This window comes from Lepidochelys kempii, chromosome 4 (assembly GCF_965140285.1).
Source record: "Lepidochelys kempii isolate rLepKem1 chromosome 4, rLepKem1.hap1, whole genome shotgun sequence".
In the NCBI taxonomy this organism is placed as follows: Eukaryota; Metazoa; Chordata; order Testudines; family Cheloniidae; genus Lepidochelys; species Lepidochelys kempii.
In genome coordinates, this window is record NC_136383.1 from 18,906,759 (window position 1) to 18,931,566 (window position 24,808).

Sequence of the window (24,808 nt, forward strand, 5' to 3'; positions counted from 1 at the left end):
CTCCCCCCCCCCAGCCAGGCAAGGGAGCCAGGCCCCGCCCCTCTGCAGGGACTGCAGGGCTGGGCAGCCTGAGCAGCTGCTCAGGTTGCTGCAGCCGCTGCGCGCTCGGCCTTTCGGGGGGAGGATTCCTGCGCGCGCGCTCGGCTCAAGGGGGCGTGTCCCGCGCGAAGGAGGCGGGGCTTGGGCGCTCCCCCCCACCCCCATCCTACCCAGCTTGTGGCGCGCGCGCCTCCCTATGCGTTCCACCGCCCGGACACCTCCCTCCTGCTGCCCGACGCGCGCGCAGGCTGCAGCAGCTGGAGGCAGGGGCGGGGGGAGCCTAATCGGGCTGTCTGCTGCTGCAACAGGTCAGGGAGGAGAGGGGCGAAGCAGCATCTTCGTTCTCCCCTCCCCCTGCAAGGAAGGGAGTGCTCAGGAGAAGCCCCTGCCCCAGCCCTTCCCCTGAGGGAGCTTGCATCGATTTGGCAGAGGTGAGGATGGATGTAGGAGGGATGTTGGAGCGGGAGAGCCCCCCTAGAACTCTCCTGCTCCCCCCGCCCTGAAGGGATAGAGGGGGCGTTTGCAGCAGTTCAGGGGGAGAGAAGGAAGCGGGCAGTTACCAGGGTAGGTTGTTGGGAAACTTTTCTCCCTTGTTTCCTGCGTTGGGTTTTCCAGCCTTCAGGGATCGGCGCTCACACTTTCCCATGGCGGGGGGGGGGGGCTTTACTTTGCTTTATAAACAAATGCAGCAAGAGCGTGAGTGTGAAAGCAAGCAGCTGCCAGTCGCTGTATTTAATGATCTTGTGACTTTAAAAAAAATTGTCCGGAGTTTGGGGGAGGGACTGAACTCCTGATGGGGGTGTGAGAAGGGTCTGTTGACGTTAACTGCAAAACTTCATTGTCTTAATTAGCTTTGCACGGGATTTATCACTCCCATTTGTGTAAAATGTTGTATTCGTTCTTAAAGACAGCTTAACAGCCACCAAGTATTGGGTTTTGCAATTCAACTCTACAGGGTTATAAAAATCTGTATAATTTCAGCTCTTGGCTTCTGGGTGGTGAGTCATTTTCCAGCAATTGTCTCTCTTTTTTTTCTTTCTTCAAACTGTGATTTTTTTTCTCTTTTGTGTTTCCACATAAAATGCAGCACTGGGCTAAGTATCTAATTTATTCCCCTTATACTGGATGGAGTAGACTACTGTTTTGCTCAAAAGTCATCTGTATTTAGTATGGTTGGTAAGACTTACAAAGGGCTTGCTCATATGACAATCATATGCACTCTGATAATTTTAATGATGAGATAATTACTGGTGTTTATTAGTTTATTTGTTGAACTGATCGTTTATATTGTTGTTGGTTTATAATGGAAACATGGGGAAACATTATAATGAAAACATTAACTATAGGTAAACAAAAAGTCAACAGTGAGCAATTCTGAAACCTGAGAATAAGTTGGTCCACCAGAGGTCACTCTTTCAACCCAAGGGGCAAGCTTCCAGCTCTACTCTGGCATGTCCTTTCCCCAGTCCTGCAAACTGCTCCACTCTGAGACACTCACCCATTGAAATGTCTTAAAGCCATGTCTACACTACCATTTATGTCGCTCGGGGGATGAAAAAACCACTCCCTGAGTGACATAGTGTTTGACCGGTGTAAGTGTTCGTGTGCATAGTGCTGTGTCGGCAGGGGAGCGTCTCCTGCTGGCAGAGCTATCGCTGCTCATTGCGGTGATTTTATTATGTCAGTGTGGCACGGGTACCCGAGTGATCTTACAGTGGCGCAGCTGCCTTGGTACAGCTGTGTCGCTGTAAGCTCGCTAGTCTAGACATGGCCTCAGTAGGTAACCCCTAAAGCATCCATCTACCTTTAACATAATGCAATGGCTCACATTTAAAATTATATTTTTTATAATTTAAAGACAAACCAGAAAGAGGAATATGTATGTGAACTGCTCTAATCCTGTGGCTCTTCAAAGCAATGGAAGACCTCATTTTATTTAAATAGCATTACTAATAGAGGAACCACCACGGAAGACCTCATTTTATTTAAATAGCATTACTAATAGAGGAACCAAATTCTGCTCTTGAATAACAATAGGTTAAGCTGAAGATGAGCTCCAGTCTGAAATTTCAAAAAGTAATAGAAGCTTCTATAGCAAGCAAGCTCTATATATCCTTTAAGGCTAACCCAGGCTAAATACTGGGGATCTTTTGCTTAAGCCTAGTAATCCTTGTTCCTTACAGTCAAAGCAGCATAAAGATACAGTTCCTCCTTGCTCTTCTCTCTCCCCCACCCTCTTCTGCTGTGAGCTAAAAGCTCAGCTGATGGGAGGAATTCCCTTGCAAGACTCTTCTTCATGGGGGCAGGAAGAGTAAACAACAAAGTCTTTAGTCCTCTTTTTAGTATTCTACTCTCATCTGTCTGGTGTTGATGGGCCTTCCTTGTTGGCCAGGATGTGACACCTTTTGTTGGAGATCAGCACTTGACGCTAGTTAATGTCTCTCTCCTGTCCGGTCACTTACAGTGCACTCAAATTTTACCTTCTAATATGGTGTACAGATGTTATAAGTGAGATTAATGCATGCAGCAACCTATAGGCATTCCATAAAGTCAATATATAATTTGAATGCCTATACTAATGTAACAATACTAACTCACAGGTGAGCCAGACTGATTTCAGCTATGCATTTGTCAGTGTTCAGTTGAAGCATGGGGACCTTGGCCTGAGCTGGCACCTGGTATGCTGGCATCACCCCCAATGCAAAAATGGTGTCAGAAGGTGCTCCTGAATATGCATCAGGGTCTCCCTGCTCCTGACAAGGCATCTGCTACTGCATTTTTTTTTTTTTACCTTGATATGGACTGTTTCCATGTCCTATTCCTATAGAGCTAGGCTCTAGTGTAATAGTCTCGAATTGGTCCCTCTGGCTCCGCACAGCTATGTTAGTGGGGAGTGGTCCAATAGCACTTAAATGTTCTGTTATACAGATGAGGCTTAAGTTGCGTGATAGCCCAAACAATGGCATAACATTCCTTCTCTGTGTCAGCATAGCTCTTTTCAGTAGAGGTCAGTTTTTTACTTAAGAAGGCAATGGAGTGCTGCTTGTCCCCCACCCCAGTCTGCGTTAGCAGTGCGCCTAACCCAGTATTAGAAGCATCAGAGCACATCACAAAGGAGTTGCTGAAATCAGAGCTGACTAAAAACTGACTCTTTAGACAAAGCCTCTTTTATGTCCTTGAAGCCTTTCTCACAGGCCTCAGTCCATATTCACCTGGTGTGGCTTCCCCTTTTTCGCAAGGTCTGTTATGGGAGTCACAATGTCACTGAACTCCTTTACAATCTTCTGGTGTTAATTGGCCAGATGGATAAAGGATTGGACCTGCTCCTTGGTTTGTGGGACAGGCCAGTTCCAAATGGCTTCTACTTTTAAAGGGTCAGGACGAACAAACTTACTGCCCACCCTGTGTCCTAGATAAGGTACCTCTGTGGCCCCCATCTTGCATTTTGACACCTGGACAGTGAGGCTGGCTTCTCTAGGCCCCTGCAATACAATTCCCACAAGGTTCAGGTAATCTAGATTTCAAGGAGTCACTAAAAACAGCCAAGTTGTCTACATAGGCCTTGACAAAGGTCTGTAAACCCTGCAGCACCTCATTGACAATGTGGGGCTACCTTTCAGAAGTTTAATTAATCCAAAAGACATAATCTTAAACTCAGGCCACATTCCATTATGAAAGCTGACTTTTCCTGGACATCAGCATCTAAGGGAATTTGCCAGTATCCATGAGTCAAATCCAGAGTATTATAAATTTTGCACTGCCCAGTAGATCCAGAAGGTCCTCTATCTGGGGTGTAGGGTAAGGATTAGGTTGGGTGATAGCATTTACCCTTCTAAAATCCACACACAATCTCAGGGTTTTATCCCTTTTAGGTACAATCACGGTAGGAGATGCCCAGGGGCTTTTTGATTTAGTGATTGCTCCCATGTCTAGCATGCTCTCCACTTTCTCCTGAATTTGTCTTTTGTATTTCATCTTTAGCACAGTGTCCTCTGCTAGGAGCAGGGCAGGACCTTGTAGTTTCATGGAATGCATTATTTTGTTCGTTAAACCTGGCTGGTTGGAAAATACCTGCCTGTGTTATTTCAAGAGGGCCAACGTATCCTACTTCTGGGTTGGGTTCACCCTCCCAAATTTCAGTGCTCTCCAGTGGAGTCTCTTCCCCACTCTTCAGGACCAAATCAATTAAAGGGGCAGTAAATGTTGCCTCATCCTCACAATAAATCATATTCACCCCCCGTCTCTCTCTTGTGGTAAGTTTTCAGTCTATTGACATGAACTGTTTGCCTCCTTCACTCTGTTGCCTCAAAAGGTCCCGTCCACAAATCTTGAACTTTTGTTTTTCCTAACTAGATTCAAACCTAATACCAAGTCACCTACATCAAAAGACCTTTCTCCAACATGCCTGTTGTACCAACCTTCCAGGGTTCTGATGCGTTATGTCCATCATAGCCTTTAAATTCTCTTTAAAACAAGTGGCATGCTACCTTACAGGCTCTTCTGTACTACCCTTCCAAGGGCCTTGTATTAAATCTAGGGGTCCCTGCACCTCTTTCCCATAAAGGAGATCAAAGGAAGCAAGCCCTGTAGACTCTTAGGGGACAGTCCTCTATGTGAACAACAAATACATTCCAGTCATTCTCTCATTGGGTAGCATATGTCCTCAGCATAGACTTCAATGTCCCATTGAAACGTTCTACCATTTCCCCCCCCCCCCTCGCTTTTCTGCTGGTAATAGCTTATCTTAAGTGATCACTCTCCTTACAGTGTGTATGATAACACCCATTGTTTTTATGTTCTGTGTGTATATAAATCTCGTCACTGTATTTTCCACTGAATGCATCCAATGAAGGGAGCTGTAGCTCATGAAAGCTCATGCTCAAATAAATTGGTTAGTCTCTAAGGTGCCAGTAGTACTCCTTTTCTTTTTGCGAATACAGACTAACACGGCTGTTACTCTGAATTCTACCAGATGGTTAGTTTCTGGATTATAGGGTGCAGCCTTTATCTGCCTCAAACCATACAACTCCTATAAGTTTTTGAAAACTCCAGTACAGAAATGAAATGTCTTTATAAAAAAAAAAAAGCGACACTAACATAACATTTACAAATCATAATTCTGCTTGGGTGCTCTACTTCTTTTCCCCAACCTGTAGCTCTCCTATGCCCTTTGGGGACAGGGACTGTTTACTACCGTGTGTTTATATGGTGTCTCCCACAATGAGAGAGCCCCACCTTCCTCTTCCCCACCAATGAATTCTACACCAGTCTAACAGCAGCTGGGAACACAAAGTTACACTGAAGCCTCTGAATTGTGCATTGATTTGCTAAAAGTATTTTTAAGTGGAAGTGGACGAGAGATAGCGTAACATCTGTTTCAACAATGTCACATCAAAACTGCCCTAATGCAGCTGTTTCAGGTGCCTGGGTCATCTGTGTTTTTTAAACCGCTTAGATGCATCTTACACATTCAAAAAGTTGTGGTTTGTAGGAAAGCTCCCAATTGTGTTCGGGCTTCCTGTTGTCCTTAAATACTTTATATAGGACATATTATGATATTGGCCACAGGAGCCTGGTAAACTAGGGTTGAGGACTTCCCTGCCAGTGTGCCAGGATCCATGACCTACACGTCCTTCCATAGAATCCTGCCGCTAGAGATTTATTTACAGCTTCTTTTTGAGATGGACAGTAGTTTCTCTATATACATCCACTTCTTTGTATGACGCTTTTAAAATGTTGATAACAGTCACTTAAAAAATTAGGTTTGATGGGTTAATGATATCCTCTGAAAACTTGTTTAGGTATTTGTCTTCTACTACTGTAGTATCTGAGTGCCTGACAGCTCCAGGAAATAACCGAAGTGGTCATTCATAAGAGTTGTGTGTATGCGCATACATACAACTGCTTAAAAAACTATGTTAAAAGTTTGCATTGCTGTTCAAAATAGTATGAAAAAGACATACTTCTTACAGTAAGATAAAGTTATACAAGACAGAAATGTTAAAAGGGTGTATCTATGTATATGGGAAATGAATTTCCCAATCTGCCTCATTGCAGGAGAAATTTTCAGTCCTGACTAAATTTTCTCTGCTCCTTGAGGTCTTCAAACTACAATTTGAGGACTTCAATAGCACAGATATAGGTGTGAGGTCTTTTTTAGGAGTGGTGGGTGAAATTCTGTGGCCTGCATTGTGCAGGAGGTCAGACTAGATGATCATAATGGTCCCTTCTGACCTAAATATCTATGAATCTATGAATCTATAAATTCCCCAGCAACTCTGCAGGGTTAAATGACATGATGGCTAAAATAGCAGCAGCTGCTTGGAGTGTTGTCTACATTTATACTCTCCAGGGGTGGAGTAGAACTGGTGGTATCAGTGATGGGAAATTTGTTGGCAAAAATGCTTAGTGTATGCCACTTTGCAGTTGTGTTCAACACTACCTTCCTGTCTCCCAACATCAGAGTTTGAACTTAGCTCTTTCTAACTCTGTTAGAAACTTGTATTATAAAAGTTATAAACTGTTTTAACCACTTTCAAACTCTCTCTCTCCTTTCTAGGTGTTTGAAAGTTGTAGTCTGTAGGTGCTAAGTGTAGAGTTACAAAGCAAACAGTCAAAATTTAAGTCTCTTCCAAATAGCGGTTTATCATCTTTCCCCTCCCATTCCACAGTAAAAGTCTCCCTAACAATTAAAACATGTAACCCATGCTGTTTTGCCTTTCTCCATGGGATTTATAAAAGATCAGTGTTGGAGCTCTATGTCATGAGTGCTAGGTATTGTATGGCTATTAGTGACAGTATTATTGAGTAGCAACTTAGTGGCTTGTAAGAAGAAGAATAAACATACATAAATATTTATAATTTGGATGGTTCCCAATTATGTTTGTTTTTGTTCTTCAAAAAAAGTTTGAAGAGTTGAGGAACATTTATTCACAAACGATTGGATTTTATTTTGAAAATATGTTTAGAAAAAGCATTTCAGTAAGCCATCTGAAAGAGAGTTCACTTCCTGACTCTGGCTCTAGAGGAAACCTCTGGCGTCTTAGAGTTTCTGAAACGTAGTAGGAGGGGGAAGTCACAGACATCATTCAGAACTGGTGAAGGAGGAAACTGTTAAAGATCTGTAAGGGAAAAAATTACTTGTATGTTGTGTGCTCACTTTGAGAACAAAACCAGGAATTTTAGCTAGAATTCTTTAGTATATTAATTGACTTTGGAGGGGAAAGCTTCTATTTAGAAACAAATATCTTTCAAATGCAAACTGAGGCCAGAGAGGCAGAAACAGGTGACAATTGCAGCTAGTGGTGGCTTACTAAAATGTGATATATGTTAATAACTCTCTTAAATGATTGCAGTGCTGGATTAACACCCCTGGTTGTGTGATCAAGTCAGTGGCAAAACTCCCATTGGCTTCAATGGAATGAGAATTTTATCTCCGAGATTAATGTGCCCTATATCCATAGAGCAGATATAACCTAAGTAGTGGCAGTGCATTCTTCTCTCCCCATGCTTCCCAGTCAATCTGTGATGAATTGGTGTTCCTCTATAGTACTGTACCTCTTGAGGCCCAAGCCTCTCCTGAGGGGCAGACTCCTTTTTGATCATGTGCAGCCAATGTTAGGACCATTTGAGTAGTAGTTTACCCACTTAGTACCCTTCCTGGGTTGTTTACCTACATTAGTTTATTTTAAACCCAACTTGACTGTCTGTCAGGCTGAGCTGCCTTTTCTACAACTGTGTCATCTCGGTTTCTTTTCTTAAAACAAGATTACTGATCATAGAATGTCACAGGTATGTCTTAAACTCTGACTGGGAGCATGTACCACAAAGGGTTCCATCCATTCTTCATTATTACATAGTATTTGAGCACTATTAATTCCTCTGCTATAATCAAGTAAAATCTATTATATACTTTACCAGCCTCTATTATCCAAGTGTCATGGGCGATGTTAATATGTTCATATAGTAAAGATTTGATACTTGAATGTTCAGCAAAAGTAACAGATGTTGGGATCATAGTCCTGTTTCTGATGTGGGGAGCTTTGGATAACTGAGCTCTGGATAGCCAAGGATGCAAAGCCAGGGTACAGTTGCTTTGCACCTTCTGAGTGGAGCTCTGTTCCTTCCATACCTAATGACTGCGACATGAGGCGATGGAGCTCAGCACTTTGTGGGAGGAGTTGAGCACTTGGTAGGATGGGGTTCTGAGGCTACACAGGGACTAGAGATGGGAAAGCCCAGAGAAGTGTGGGAAATGTTAGATCTCTTTAAATTCTCAAATATAAATGGAACAAAACCTTTAAGAGAGGCTGCTGCTCTCCTACATTGTTATGCTCAAAGTGGAATCCCTTGGTTGCATCCTACTGTCTATATGTAACAATGTTTTGATAAAAGAAAAGGAGTACTTGTGGCACCTTAGAGACTAACCAATTTATTTGAGCATGAGCTTTCATGAGCTACAGCTCACTTCATAGGATGCATGCCGTGTTTTGATAGTGTCGTCTCCATGCATATTTAGTCCTGAGTCTTTTCAACTGAAAGTTTTGTTTTGGTGGCAGTGATCTGACAGATGCTGTCATAGGTTAATCTGAGCCCACCAAACTTGCTTGATATAGTGCACTGAAGACTGAAAAACTTTCTAATGGTAGTGGACTGGCCTGGAATGAAACTGATGACCTAGAGGTCAGCCTCTTTATCCAGTTACCAACTCATCCACTTCTTTTAATTTCAGTTGGCTGAGCTGAGCTCCCACTGTTTCGCATAATGCTCCTGCAGCCTGTCCTTGGGCCATAAATCTGTGTTATGCTCTCAGTAAGGTGGGATGCTGCAGATAAAGGGTCTGGTCTGAGTGTTAACCATTTCAGTGCTTGTTTTCCTGCCAGAATTTATTTCCAACGTGTGTTTTTCTCTCCCTTCTCCTGGTACCCCTGGGTTGTTGTGGGTTTTGTACTTACACTAATCCAGACCCTATTTTCTATCCTTCATTTCACTTTGGTCTTATTCAAAATCAGTTTGTTGTGGAGCACTTCTCAGCTCTTAATGAAAGCCATTTGTGAAAAAGCCACCTGAAACTTCTTCTAAACCAATTACTGTTGTTAAACGTTTGTGGAACCTATTCCACTGGGGCCAGGTCTACGCTACACACTTGCATCAGTATAACTAAGTTGCTTACGGGGTGTGAATGGCATAGTTATACCAACCTAAGCCCTGGTGTAGGCAGCATATGTTGGCGAGAGAGCTTCACCTGTCGACATAGCTACTGCTTCTTGCAGAGGTGGATTAACTACCCCGACGGGAGGTCTCCCATCGGCGCGGGAACATCTTCATTTAAGCACGACAGCGGCGGTGCAGCTGCCCTGGTGCAGCTGCCCCAGTGCAGCATTTTAAGCATAGACCTGCCCTGAGAAACTGGAGTAGATCTGAGGGAGGAATCAAGGTGATTATTGTGGTAGTTGCCACAAGCTTTGTAATAAAATAGGCTCCATGCATTTGCATGGACTTGAGCACAGGGAAGACTTTGGAGATGGCAGATCCAACTAATTTTTTTTTTAAATTGACCTCATTTTTATAGTGCGCAAGAGGGTGGAGTGATACCTGGTACCTGAAACCCAATTGGCTGTGAATAGCAGTCTTTTGTTACAGCCACCCATTTCAATGCACATCTCTCCCTCATTGTAACTGTGATGGGACTTGGTATCTGTGTTCTCTTTTCTGTCTATCTTCCCTGTTCTCCTCGCTGCTCTTTCTTTCTTTCTTTCCTTTTTACTGTACCTTTTATTTTATTCTATTTTGCTGTATATTTTTTTGTTTCTTCCATTCACCAGAGGGTTACGTGATACTGAGTGGAGAGTCCATTGGTATCATTTTGTTCCTTCGCCCTATGTGGCTGTGGTGTGCATGCTTTTGAGGTTGAACTTGAGTGTCCTGGGAACAAAGAGAAGTTCAGGCTGGTAAGCTACTGCTTGAGCCTGTAATCTAGTGCAGTTAGGTACCACAGCTGGGGGAGAGGAGACCATGGTAACTTTCAAAGAGCTTCCCTTTGCTTTAGCCGCATTTATAGGACATATTTGCAGTAAAGGTGTGGGGGTATCAAGGGTTATGCAGCTTCTCTCCCTCCCCTCACCACCCAGATGCTCTTTTCCTATGTCTATCTCCCTGGACCAGTCTGGTGCTTCCATGGGTCACACCCCCAGCTGGAAAATACAGCATTGTATGCTTCAAGCAAGTGCTCATGTGACTCCAATGTAGATGTCTCTGGGCCTTGAAATGCTTAAGAGCCCAGCATGAGTAGTGACATCGGATAATGGCAAACTAGGTGCTAGTTCTAGGGATTTCTGTTTGGCAAATATCTGCTCACAGTGCCACGCAGCGCAAACAACTACTGAATGTTTTGTGTTGCTCCTAGACATTTAGGACCTAATTCTGCAGGTGATCTCTAAGGAGTATCTCTAAGGTGCCACAAGTCCTCCTTTTCTTTTTGCGGATACAGACTAACACGGCTGCTACTCTGAAACCTTACCACTGTGAGAAGTCCCTTTGAAGCCAACAGTTCAAACTAGTGGAGTTCAGACCAATGGGACAACTTACAGGACTAAGCTCTGTGTTCATTATCAGGTTCTTAGATTGTAAACTTCTTGAGGCAGAGAACTTTTCTTTCTCTGCGTAGTGTAAATCACTGAGCAAAGTGTCAAAATTTTACTAATGCATAGCTATCGTCCTAATGCAGTGTAGCCAACTCTCCTGATTTTGTCATGAGTCTCATAATTATTGTTTTCCTTAAAGCCGCAGCTCATGGAGACAAGTGGGTATATGACCATTTCAGCTTTCATTCTTACAGAAAAAGTAAATTTCTACCTGTGTAGCTGTGGAGAAAGCTCCAAAATGTGACCCGAGTGTGCCCTAAAGGCTTCAAAAGCAGATGTCAAATAAAAAGAACCCCAAATCTAATATTTTTACATAATATCATGGTTTTAAAGCCAATATCATGATTTTTTGGTGAGCCTGACTCATGATTTTTGAACATTTTGGGCTTGGCAATACTGCTAATGATTTGCTGCCTCAGGCAAACCATCTATTCTGTAGAGTATTTGCCTTGCTAATACATGTCATTCAGGATGATAGCTCAGACTGCCCTGCAGGTTTGAGGGGGAGAGCTGCTGAAAAATGCCATGCATGTGTTTTGGTTTTGCTTTTTGTCTTCATTCATAGATGATGATCAGAGAGCATTATTTTTGTAGGGGTACCTGCATTTTGCTCAGTTACAGCATGGCTTTAGAAAACAGGCTATCAAAGGAGCTGTCTGATGGATCAGACACCTCTGACAGCCAAAGCTGAAAGGCAGAAATACACACACAAATGTAAATGTCTGTTTCCTCCCTGGATAATTTCTGCTTCAAATTAACAAGAGATTTCAGGCAGGATGGTACTAGAAAGAGAGCCTTTTTCTGGAGATTACACACCCAGCCTCCTGTCCTGCCCTATATGACCATCTACTGGGAGCAACTGTATGGGAGAAAAGTGATCCCATTGGTCCATATTATTGCTTAAGCAAAGCTTAGGTGGCACCTAGGATCAGGCTGAATATCATGTGCTGTGTCTTACAAAAGGGAAAATACCTGGATATTTTTAACTTGTGTATTCATGTCTCCTTTTCTCTTCCAGATGAGCTGATCTACACTGAAGTGTCGTAATGGCGTCCACGGACACACCAAGCAGCACCAATGGGTAGGAATTAACCCAATGTAACACTGGGCACACTCTTCTCTTTTACTTTTTAAACTAATTTTCAGATAGGTTCAGATTTAACCTCTCTTCATTCATTTTGAGACTGGTTGTGAGGGGGGAAACCGATTTAAAACAAAACAATCTGCTGTTCTTTGTAAAAGCCAGAGATTACTGTAACTTTCTGCCATATAAGTGCAATGTAAAATAAAGAATTTGACACCCACTCTCAGTGAGGGGAAAGACTTATCCAGCAGCACCAAAGAACAGTGGCCACAAGTTCTGCAGGTTTGGTAAGTGGGGTGGGGCCCTATCGTAAAACACATACAGTGGTTTGATCCCTTCTCCAGGGTAACTGAGAGAACTTGATGCACCCTTTTTCAAACAATTATCTGCATGAGGTTGATTGTGCCATTAAAATGCATTGCTTTTACCCTGTGTCACTCATGCATATGGAGGGAGAGCTCAAGGGCTGTTCTGACCTGAGGACTGAATCCTGCAGGTGCTGAGCTTATCCCTTGGAGGAGCAGGAGGCAGGGGGAAGATGTGTTTAGGATCACTTTAGCAAACAAAATGTATCCATTTGTCTAAGGTATTTAGATGGCCCCCATCACGGTAGTATCTGATCACCTTTCATACATTTATCCTCCCAACCCCTCTGTGAGGTAGAGAAGTGCTGATATCCCCATTTTACAGATGGCAAGCTCAGGCACGCAGCCCAAAGTGACACAGGAAGCTGGTGGTGGACCAGGAAATTGAATCCAGGCCAGCTCCCTAATTACTAAGCCCTCCCCTAACCTCTTATCTAAAATTAATCTAGCTTTATTAATTTTTTTCATTAAAATGGCATAGATATGCAAGAAACGTCCTCTTTGTATTCAGATATCCATGTCTGGATACAATGTATAACAGCATGGACAAATAAAAAAAATTATGGGGATTTATTCGATCACTATCCTGCATACATCTCTGCCTCATCATGGGGTCAGATATCACAGCAAAATGAATCTGACCGCTGTTGAGTCTGCAGGATACATTGTGTTCTGCACATGGTTGTTCTCTTGATTCAATTGGAAAAATCAGGACATTTAACACTCTTCACAGTGTGGTTTCTTACAGCTCTGGTGCCAAAGCCAACAAGGTATCTAAACCTCTCTAAGTTAATTGTAACCATTTAGGAAAGTGCATATATTGCTTGTGGAACATCTTTAAAGTATTAGGACCCTATGAATGACAGTGAGGTAACACCAAGCAATGTGATAGGAATTCCTGATGATGGCTGCAAAGAGCCAGTGGGGTGCAGCCTGCGAGATAGTCTGGTTCATGGGCGGGTATGGGTCTTTTTTTAAAAGCTGTTTCTTTTCATTGAAATATTGAACCAGTGATTGGCTATACCCCTCCACGTCCCTCTTGCTCAGGAATATCTTTTATTTTTAACATCTGCAGAACACTTTTAAACAACTGTGTGCATTCATAAACTCTGTTACTACAGTCAAAATAGTACTTCACTTATATTTTCCCCTTTCAGGACGATTCTCAATGTCCCTGTTTTCCACTACCAGGTCTAGAGTTGTCCTCCACCTGTGCGGGGCAGGCAAGGACATCTGATTAACATTTATACAGTGCTACTCGTGGATTAGCTGACAGACATGCGCTATGGCAGAGATGTTGTTGTCATAGGCCCCAGTTCAGCCAAGTGGTGGAACTTTTAAGTATGTGCTTAAAGCTAAACCCATTCCAAAGTGCTTTGCTGAATCAGGGCCATACATATCTTCTCCACCTCACCCAACTTCCTTCCCACCATTGGCCAGCAGTATTGCTATCACTCACAATCCACAGCCTTCGTTGTAGCCATGTTGGTTCCAGGATATTAGAGAGAGAGAGAGAGACAAGGTGGGAGAGGTAATATCTTTTATTGGACCAACTTCCGTTGGTGGAAGAGAGACCAGCTTTAGAACTTCACAGAGCTCTTCTTCAGGTTTGGGAAATCAGTGTGTCACAGTTAATTAGAAGTTGCAACAGATTGTTTAGCATAAGTATTTAACACACATTTCAAGGGACCATTCCAGAATAAGACGGAGAATATGTTATTGCCTTTATATAAATCCATGGTGCGCCCACATCTTGAATATTGCGTACAGGTGTGGTCCCCTCATCTCAAAAAAGAAAAAACTGGCATGAGAAAAGGTTCAGAAAAGGGGAACTAAAACAATAGGGGTTTGGAACGGGTCCCATATGAGGAGAGATTAAAGAGGCGAGGACTTTTCAGCTTGGAAAAAAGGAGACTAAGGGAGGATATGATAGAGGTATATAAAATCATGAGTGGTGTGGAGAAAGTGAATAAGGAAAAGTTATTTACTTGTTCCCATAATATAGGAACTAGGGGCCACCAAATGAAATTAATGGGTAGCAGGTTTAAAACAAATAAAAGGAAGTTCTTCTTCACTCAGCGCACAGTCAACCTGTGGAACTCCTTGCCTGAGGAGGTTGTGAAGGCTAGGACTATAACAGGGTTTAACAGAGAACTGGATAAATCCATGGAGGCTAAGTCCATTAATGGCTGTTAGCCAGGATGGGTAAGAAATGATGTCTCTAGCCTCTATTTGTCAGAGGGTGGAGATGGATGGCAGGAGAGAGCTCACTTGATCATTACCTGTTAGGTTCATTCCCTCTGGGGCGCCTGGCATTGGCCACTGTTGGTAGACAGGACACTGGGCTGGATGGACCTTAGGTCTGACCCAGTTTGGCCACTCTTATGTTCTTATGTCTCTATTCAGTCCATGATGCTTAGTGTTGAGCAAAGTTATGAACTTAAACACCCAGGCTCATCTTTTGAAAGTATTCTGCAGGTTTCCTTTGGGAATGAGTTTGGCTAGGTGAGATATAGAGTGATCGCTTTGTGAAAAGTGTACATGCATAGGTGACAGGGTGTTTCTGTCTTTTTATCATTTTCCTTAGTGAGTTCACTGGAGAGCATAGTGATTGTCTGGTTTCACCCACATAGTTGTTGTCAGGGCATTTGGTGCACTGGTTGAGATATGCCACATGTTGGAACAGGGATGTGTAGGACCCCGGGATCTTGAAAGGTGTGTTGTGGGGACGTGTTGATCATTGTTCAAATGGAGATGTGTTTGCAGGTTTTGCATCTGTTCTGGCAGAGCTTGCTTCTGATAATGAGTTTGGAGAGATTGTGGGGGTTGTTTGAAGGAAGAGGGGGATCAGGAAAGATTTTTTTTTTTTGAGGACTGGGTCCCCATTGCGTATGGGTTGTGGTTGTTTGATACTCTTTTTGGGTTCCAGTTTGGGCTGGTAGGTGACAATTTAGGGTGTGTGGTCGGAGGGGGTTTTATTTCTGTATTGAAGCAGGTTCTCTCATAATGCGATCCACTAGAGAAGTAGAGTGTCATTGTTTTTTGAAGGCAGTTTTGAGTGTGTTAAGGTGTATCTCATCTGAACACATTCTGTGGTATCTGAGTGCCTGGCTGTAGATACAGATTTCTTGGTGTATTTGGGTGGTTACTGGGTCTATGAAGGTTGCTGTGGTGGGCCGTAAATTTCTCTTATACATGGCTGTCTGTAGACTTTCATTCTTGTAGCTGATCATGGGGTCCAGGCAGTTGGTACTAGTATGGGAGTGTTTGAGAGAGAGTTTAATGGACAACGGGTGGTGGTGGTTAAAGTTTGTCATCTGTGCAGAGGATGAAAAGACCACAGATGTATCTCAGGTATATCATTGGTTTTGTGGTGCATTTGTCCAGAAATTCTTCACTGTGGCCCATGAAGAGATTGTCTTATTGGGAGCCATCCTACTACCCATGGCTGCTCCCATGGTTTGGACAAAGTCTTTGTTGTTGAATGTAAAATTTGTTATATGTGAGGATGAAATGGATGAGTTTGGCGATGTATTTGGGGTGGATATCTGCGGGTGGTCCATTGTCTTGTAAATATTTGAGGCAGGCAGCTATGCTGTCATTGTGAGGGATGTTGGTGTACAGAAGGGGTGGCCAAACTTACAGACCCTCTGAGCCGCATATGATAATCTTCAGAAGTTCGAGAGCCGGGAGCACCTGCTGGCGCTTGGAACTTCAGCCCCACAGCAAGGGGATCCTCAGAGCTTCAGCCCCACAGGAGCCCCAAGCCCTGGCATGCACACCACACGGGGCTGAAGCCCCACCACCCAGCTGCCGGGAGAAGCCCCGAGTTTTCCCCCACCCAGTCTGGTAGGCAGAGAATGGGGAGCAGGGCATGGGGGTCTCTATGAGACACACTTTAACTGTAAAAGAGCCACATGTGGCTCACAAGCCAGGGCTTTGGCCACCCATGCCTTATAGGGAAGTGACATCCATGGTGGTAAGGATGGTGTTTTGAGGGAGGTTTTTAATGTTTCAGAGTTTGTGGAGGAATGAATGAACTTCCACAGGAAAATGATAAAAGACAAAAACACCATATCACCTATGGGTGAACACTTTTCACAAAATGATCACTCTGTATCTGCCCTATCCCTCCTCATCTTCAAGGAAACCCACACAATACTTTCAAAAGACAAGCCTGGGAGCTTAAATTCATAATTTTGCTAGATGCTAAAAATAATGGACTGAATAGAGACACGGCATTTATGGTTTATTACAGCAATCTATAACGCACTAACAACTCCCCGCCCCCCCCCCCGGCTGTCCCCTCTTACTCCACCCCACCCCACCCCCGTGACGGGAGGGGTCGCTTCACATTGAAAGGTGGCTTAAAATATATGTTAACTACTTAAGATAAACAATCTGTTTCACCTGGTATTTTTCATTGTGACATTTTGAGGCTGGGCACACTACAGACCTACATCCCTCCTGTTTCCCAGCTCTGAATAACTCGTTGAAAGCTCAAAAACTTTTCTCTCTCCAATAGAAGTCGATCCAATGAAAGATATTACCTCACCCACCTTGTCGCTCTAATCCACAGCCTTATTTACCTAGTTAAACTGGCTTTTCATGTCTCCTTGCACTCTTGGGTTTCAGTGCGTTGCTGGCTTTGCAGCTCTACCGTGAGGAAGCAGGACTGTGGGATTTACAGACTGAGGGCATGTCTTCACTAGCAACGTTACAGTGCTGCCGCAGCAACGCTTTGCCGCGGCTGTGTAGTCACGGCACGAGACAGCGCTGGGAGAGAGCCATCCCAGCGCCATAAAAACACCCCACTCCACGAGGGGAATGGGGCTCTCTCTCCACTGGCACTTTACAGTGCTGGAACTTGCAGCGCTCGGGGGGGTGTTTTTCCATACCCTGAGCGAGAAAGTGGCAGGCTGTAAAGTGCCAGTGTAGACAAGCCCTTATTTTCTGTACCTGGGATGCTATCTAGTGTAAGGTGCTGTGGCTTCCTACCCTCCTTCCCACGCTTACAATAGCAACGTAAAGGCGTGTGCCTCCTTCTAGCTGTAAAACCTGCGGCGTGGGGAATATGACCTTACCTAGCAACTTAGTAGTGTGTAATTGTCTCTTTGTTGTTTGAAAGGAGAAGCACTGAGAGGACTTTGGAAGGATCCCAGTATTGTGATTAAAGGGCTGAATCTACTGTAAAGAGAAGATGTAAAATGATAAAATGGGCCTTCATTTCAGCATGTCGGGATCACTGCTTAAGTCCTGAATTTCATGTCCCCTGACTGGGCACACAGGAGCAGCAAGCCACAGACAGTACTTTGGATTCTAATTGTGTGGGGTTTGTGCTTCAGCATCAGAAAAATATTAATTTAGTTAAGAAAGAATCTGCCTCTGAGTGAAAGCAGGAGGCAGTGTGATGGGTTGCTTGGCGATGCCACTGAGGGAAATACAGGGTGAGACCCCATTTTGCTGAGAAATTATTGGTGGTTTTGAGGAGTGCAGCTTGGCATAATATTGGATGCATATGGAAGGCTCACTCATTCCTTTGAAAAGGTCATTCGCTGACCTGGTGCCAAGAACCCCTTGGCAAATAAAAAAGGCTACTGCATGTCTGCTTCAGCTACTTGGAAACACAAACATAATGTGTCTGACCCTTTTCACCTCAGAGTGAAAAGGAATCGCCAGTGGTGGTAAACGGTGGCAATACTTGTAAACAGAGCTGGGAAAAGACCTTTTAATTAAGACAGCACTGACTCTTTAGAAGTGAGAGTGAGGGTGTGGGTATATGGTGGTGTGTGTGGTTTTTTTTTTTTAACCCATTACATTATTAATCCTTAAGTATAATGCAATGTTTGGAAAAATTGGTAAGTACATGTTTTTGACCTACTTTTTCTGTGTATAAACAAATATTCTCTTACTGTGAATGTGTTATCAAAAGGTTACCTATGCACTTTATCTCATGAGTATTTAATAAAATGGATGACACTCCTTCATCTAACTAGGGACATGGGTTGGAGTCTCTTTCTCTCTTCTTTCCTTAATGAGTGGATGCTTTTAAATTTAAATAATCTGACCAGTGGTGTAACAAGGTGTAAAGGGCCCTGGTGCAAGAATAAGTTAGGGCCCCCTTTCACGATTCTCCCACACATCTCCAATCCAGCCCCACCATTTTCCTAGCTCTGCTCCAGCTCCCCAGCTCCACCCAGTTCTGCTCCAAGTCCTCACCCCAGCTCTGATCTAGTTCCCCAGCACTCCCCTGCCCCATGCAAAGTGGACAATACTTTTACCTTGCACTCGGTCTTCGGGAAGGGGGTGCGTCTCCTGTCTCTGGGGCCTCCCACACATGCCTGGGTGCTGCAGTACCCTCTATGCCTCTTCCATGTGTCTGTGACAATGTGGGAATTTTTCATAATATTTTTTGTGATGTATATGTATGCCTCAGTTTCCCCTATACTTTGCTTGGCTACCTGGTAGGGAGGAAAAGGATTGTTTGGTCTTACGGCAGGCTAAGAAGACATAGGTTTGTCTCACCTAGCTGTCTGTGGGGATGAAATGGGTCATTAATAAAGGACTGGCCAAGGTGGACCCGTATCAGTGGAAAAATCTCAGAAGCTGGTGGAAGGACATTGAAACATTGCCAACAACCCAGAGAGGGGGAAGATTTCCCCACCTCTCAGCAGAGAAGCTGAACAGAGACCCCAGCTCGAGAATGAAGGGGACTGGGAGGTTTAAAGTGGGGGAATAAATGTGGACTCTGGAAGAAGCGGGAGGTCTCACCTGGGAACTGACGAAGAAAGGGGAGAGAAACTCAGACCCTGAAAATGAAAAGTTCGCTCCAGCTTGGCTGGTGAATTGCTCTGGTTTGACCAGAATGAACGATTTAACCTTTGTCTCTATGCTAACCGAAGGACTTCCGGTGCTACATTCCAACTGAGTATCAATAAACCTTCCTGTTTTGAAGACACTGCTTGAGCGTCACTGCAAATGCCGGGTGCTGTGCATTAGTCCCTGAAGGGTGTAGAAGTCTCTGACCAAGAGTCTGTCTCAGTTGGACAACTAAATAGCACCTTTACACAATTTGGTAGATCTTTTTGCTACCTATATACATTTATTTAAGCAATTATATAGGATAATAATTTCAGATTTGTATTAATTGTACACTTTTAGTATGTTAGGAAATGGTGAATGACGTATTTCTTCTTTACTAGCTAATTAACTTTTTGCTCATGATTTGAGTCAAGCCACTTCAGGATCATAGAAGATGGGTTGGAAGAGACCTCAGGAGGCCATCTAGTCCAACCCCCTGCTCAAAGCAGGACCAACCCCAACTAAATCATCCCAGCCAGGGCTTTGTCAAGCCGTTAAAAACCTCTAAGGATGGAGATTCTACGACCTCTCTAGGTAACCCATTCCAGTGCTTCACCACCCTCCTAGTGAAATAGTTTTTCCTAATATCCAACCTAGACCTCCCCCATTGCAACTTGAGACCATTGCTCCTTGTTCTGTCATCCTCCACCACTGAGAACAGCCTACATCCATCCTCTTTGGAACCCCCCTTCAGGTAGTTGAAAGCAGCTATCAAATTCCCCCTCACTCTTCTCTTCTGCAGACTAAATAAGACCAGTTCCCTCAGCCTCTCCTTATAAGTCAGTGAAGACCCAGGCAAAAAAAGCATTGAGGACTTCAGCTTTTTCCACATAGTCTGTCAGTAGGTTGCCTCCCCGTTCAGTAAGAGTCCCACACTTTTCCTGACCTCCTTCTTGTTGCTTACATACTTGTTGCTCACATACCTGTAGAAACCCTTCTTGTTACCCTTCACATCCCTTGCTGGCTGCAACTCCAGTTGTGCTTTGGTCTTCCTGATGGTAACTGGAATTTAATTAAATACACAACAGCATATAAAAATCATTTGTCTTAAATAAAAGAACCTGAAATGTTTTGCATACATAAACTTCTTATATAAAAACATGCATGTTTACAACTAAATTATAATTATATAATTAAATATTAAATACAGTTTTATATTTTGGGCTTAAAATATTTTGTATTAAATTCAGATTTAAATTTAAACAGGCTTATTTTTAAAAAAGAAACAATCATTTAAATAAAATTTTAAAAACATATTTAAATCTGATTTCAATTAAAAAATTATTTGTATCCACTCTGACGCAGTCTCTTAACTATGTGATCATATATCATTTCCACAGAACACTGCCTCATTCAGTGCACAGGGTGGATGGTGCTCACTTAATGAGCAACTGTTCAATATTTTGTGTTCTCCTCATTGTTCAGTGTGTGGCCCCATGCCTTATTTACTGCGTGTGATTCAAACCCTGCTCTGAAGACAGAATTAATAATTGTTTCATGGGCTCTTCTGTGCGGCTCATTGTTATACTATCTGAGTACTTCACAAACAGTAACTCATTTTCACAATACGCCTGTGAGGTGAAGGAGTGGTGCTATTATCCTTATTTTACAGATGAAGAGCAGAGGCAGAGAGATGAAGGTCAAAAGTTTCTACTAATTTTGGATGCCATGTCTCAATTTTGAGACAACTAGGATCTGATTTTTCAGAGTACTTAGCATTGTATAGCAGTTTATATGTTCAAAGCACTGATCCTATTGACTTCTTTTCCATCTGTAAGTGTTCAGCACTCTTGCAAATCAGACCCTAGTGTGTCAAATCAGGCACCCAGAAAGAGTGGAGAACACAAATAGGGACCACTTGTAAAAAGTTGAGTTTAAGGGACTTGCCCAGCATCTCACAGGATTTCTGTAGCAGAGGCAGGGATAGAACCCAGTTTTCAAGGGCAGTGTTCAACACGACACTAGTTTTTTTTTTTTTTCCTGCCATTCCCTGCCTTGTTCATCACACACCTTCCAACTTATGCAAAAATTAGGCAGGTGTCTTACAGATAATAGCCTCCTTTCCTAAACAGCTGTGATTCATCCGTATAGCAGGTCCATCTTGTGCACTGAATGAGGCAGACATCCTGTGGAAAAATAGTGCATAATCATGTAATTAAAGGCTGTATCATAATGCAAACACACAAAGAGGCTAAATTAAGGTTGCACAGCCAACCTTCATTGGGGCATTTCCTAACTTTTGAGTGCTTGACTTGTGTACTGAATAGTGTTCTTTTAACATAATTTTTTATGCATAATTTCCTAGCTTTTTATAAGGAGAAAGCAAAAACAGAAATCAAATTATATGGCTTTATATTGACACCAACATGGGTCTTCATCAGAGTTGGAATCTTAAGATCTACCACACAGACATCTGTCACTTGTGCCGTTGGAGTAACTGATAGCAGTAGTAGGTTGTCATCCTCTGTGTGGCCCAGCACCAGAGGGGGATGAGAGAGACTGTTTGTCAGTGGGTTTCTCACATACTTGCCGACAGTAGAGGAATGACAAACTCAGAAATCATTGGTTCCATTCTAGACTCTGGAGGGGAATGTCCTCTGGTGGACTCGGGCTGTTGTACCCATTCCTCCTCCCTCCTTAGCTTGACGTCTTCTGCTGCATCCCTTTCAATCTTCTCCTCCCAGTCTCCTTGCCCTGTCAGTCCCAGTTCTCCTTTCCCCTGCTTCTTGCCCAGTTTGTTTCTCTGTCCCCCTCCTCACACTTATCTTCTCTGTCCCCAGTGGCTTCCAGTCTCCCTCCTTGGGCTCATCATCTAGTTACTTTCCTCTGATCCCACAGCTCCTTGTCCCAGTCTCTTCAACCAGATACTCGTGGTTCTCCCCTTGCACCTTGTCTCCTTGTCAGGTTTGTCTTCTCCCACCCCCTTCCTTCCTCCTTTTTGGTTCTTAGTCTTTGGCATACGCGCTGCTGTCAGGTGTCTGTTTCTGGCTCCCCAGTCCTAGTTTCCCCCTCTCCAGGGCCCTTGTTTTAATACACCCTCCCCTGTCCTGTGATGCTCCCCAGGGTTGCGAGGAACTTCACCAATTGCTCTTAGTGTGGGGCACCCTCGTCTGTGCTTGCTGTGGATCAACTCCCTGAAAACAGCCTCTGGCAGCACAAGCAGTCCCTGTAGGCCTCCCTAGGGTTTACTCTCAGGCACACATCAACCCCCCCCCCCCCCCCCGAGTCCTCAGAGCCTTCCCTGAAGTGTCCAGCCCCTTATCCACCGGACACTCACAGAATTACCAGGCCCACTGTTCCCAAAGGAACAGAAAACACCGGCTTGTAAGATTCAGCTCACGATCAGCACTTAGCTTAACGCCACAGCACTGAGCTATATTTATAGTGAAACAAGGATAAGTTTATTATTAAATAATAATAGAGATTTCATAGAATCGTAGGACTGGAAGGGACCTCGAGAGGTCACTTAAGTGATAGTAAGAAAGAATATTGGAAACAAATGGTTACATACAAAACAAAATCATAACATGCTTTCTAGATACTAAACTTAACAGGTTAACCTCCCGTCTAAAGAAGTTTCATCTCACCGAAGTTCTCCCCAGTGTTTTTAGCCAAGCCCGCTGAGTTGCTTTTTTCATGAAGCAAAACCACTGTGCTTTTACTTCCTCCGTGAAGAGTGCCTGGGTGTCTTGTCTGCCTCCCAACCCTTTGAAGTGCACTTCCAGATAAGGTTCTCTCCCCTGCTGTTTTTCTCTTCCTGTTAGGTTGCATGTGAAATTCTGAGGATCCTTCATTTGCATTCAGCTCAGACTTGTGATAAGTCCATTGTGAAGGAGACAATTTACATGTAAACAGATGAATAAACATCTGTCTGACACAAAACCTGCTTTTCACCTTTGCTGGTGATCAGCACCTTGATACAAAGACTCTTAAGAACATATATTCAGAATATGTATGTAACTCCTTACTCGATATCTGTATGTACATTTCACAATGATATTGATGTCCAGTGTGACACCTGCTTCTTTTTGAGACCGCATGCCATTCTTTGGTGAACTAGAATATACACACCAAACTCATGAGATTCCAGTAGCCCCCTCCCCGCTCTCCGTTTTGCCAGTTGGCATCAAGAAATTCTTGAGTCACAGTCTCCCAGGTCTGGTTCTTGTCTCCTCTGCATTTGAAGCAGGAAGCTTCCTCCTGCCTGGGCCAAGAGTAGAAGAGAGAGAGCCTCCTGGCTTTTGGTTTCAGTGCCTTAACCTAGCACAGCCCATAGCAGCCCAAAGCTCAGTCATGGGCTAAAGCATGCCTAGTGCAGACAGAATCTACTTAGCTATGAAAGAGAACCTAGCTACTAAAAATCCAGCAAGACTCTACTGAGCAGATGGCAATTTTTCCAAGGCATATAACTTGGCCAAATTTGGGTGGATTTTCATAGGGATGGCAAAAGACATATCCGTGACACAAAGGCCAACCCCCCCTGCCAAATTTTAATGTCTTGCTCCAGAGCATGGGTGCAGTAGACCTTCACAAAGAGGTCACCAGAATTTTTAACATGGGTAGAACTTATTTTTTCCTACGTTTGTTCCCAAGAATGTCTGAACTGTTTGGGCTGAAAAACTTTTAAAAAATAAGCCTGAGGTAAACATGGGACATAGCTAAAGTTTGATCAAGTTTTATAAGCAATTGAAAAGAGTCTTATAATGGGAAGTTTCAGAGGAACAGCCGTGTTAGTCTGTATTCGCAAAAAGAAAAGGAGTACTTGTGGCACCTTAGAGACTAACCAATTTATTTGAGCATGAGCTTTCGTGAGCTACAGCTCACTTCATCAGATGTTTACCGTGGAAACTGCAGCAGACTTTATATACACACAGAAATCATGAAACAATACCTCCTCCCACCCCACTGTCCTGCTGGTAATAGCTTATCTAAAGTGATCACTTTAGATAAGCTATTACCAGCAGGACAGTGGGGTGGGAAGAGGTATTGTTTCATGATTTCTGTGTGTATATAAAGTCTGCTGCAGTTTCCACGGTAAACATCTGATGAAGTGAGCTGTAGCTCACGAAAGCTCATGCTCAAATAAATTGGTTAGTCTCTAAGGTGCCACAAGTACTCCTTTTCTTTTTATAATGGGAAGTGACTGGTCACCAGCCCCACCTACGGTATATGTATTCTTCTCCCCTCACCTTTTGTATGGCACTTGACTTTTCAGACCGTAAGCTTTTATGTGCAGGGATGGTAAAGAATAAATAATTTTTAAGAGGAAATGTGCATTGCTTGGTTGGAAGTTATTGGATGTTTATAGCCAGGAAAGAGGGTGATTCCCACTGGTCTCTTCCCTGCTCTGTTTCCATTATGCAAATTGCTTCCAACATGGAAGTGCTCATGTGGCCTGGAGAATGAAAACATAAACAACAAATTTTCTTTACCTAATTACATCAGTATGTCAGACGTTTATTTATATTTTCTTTCCAGGAGAAGAATTCAGTGAAGTATAAAAGAAATCTGGTAGTATTTTTTTTAATTGCTGATGAGTGTTCTTGAAATTAACTGATAAATAAAAAGGATTTAACAGTGTTTAAAATTGATCACAATATGTCCGTTTGTTATATTAACATTTTGGCCATCGATTGCTAGAGAGGGTTAGACTAGATGACCATCTTGGCAGGGGGTTAGACTATATGACCCTTGCAGTCCCTTCTAACCCTATGATTCTATGAAATACAATGCCTGATTCAAGTTACAAAAATATAAATTCCTTTTCAAATATTTAAGCATTTTATATAGTATGCAGCGTTGCTGTCCTTCAAATC

The 24,808-nt window shown here is 43.3% G+C and overlaps 1 protein-coding gene across 8 annotated transcripts in view; it reads left to right on the top strand.

Moving 5' to 3' along the window:
* Positions 1-277: 277 nt before the first annotated feature.
* Positions 278-24,808, top strand: part of AFF1 (ALF transcription elongation factor 1) — a 167,801-nt gene continuing 143,270 nt past the window's right edge. For 3 of the 8 annotated variants that reach the window (XM_073340615.2, XM_073340613.2, XM_073340614.2), the window contains exons 1-2: positions 279-470; positions 11,701-11,763. In XM_073340615.2, coding sequence (XP_073196716.1) covers positions 11,729-11,763 — 35 coding nt within the window. In that variant the 5' untranslated portion in view covers positions 279-470; positions 11,701-11,728. Of the gene's footprint in view, positions 471-11,700; positions 11,764-24,808 lie in introns of all 8 variants that reach the window. The other 5 variants (XM_073340616.2, XM_073340618.2, XM_073340619.2 and 2 more) reach the window with 2 other exon arrangements.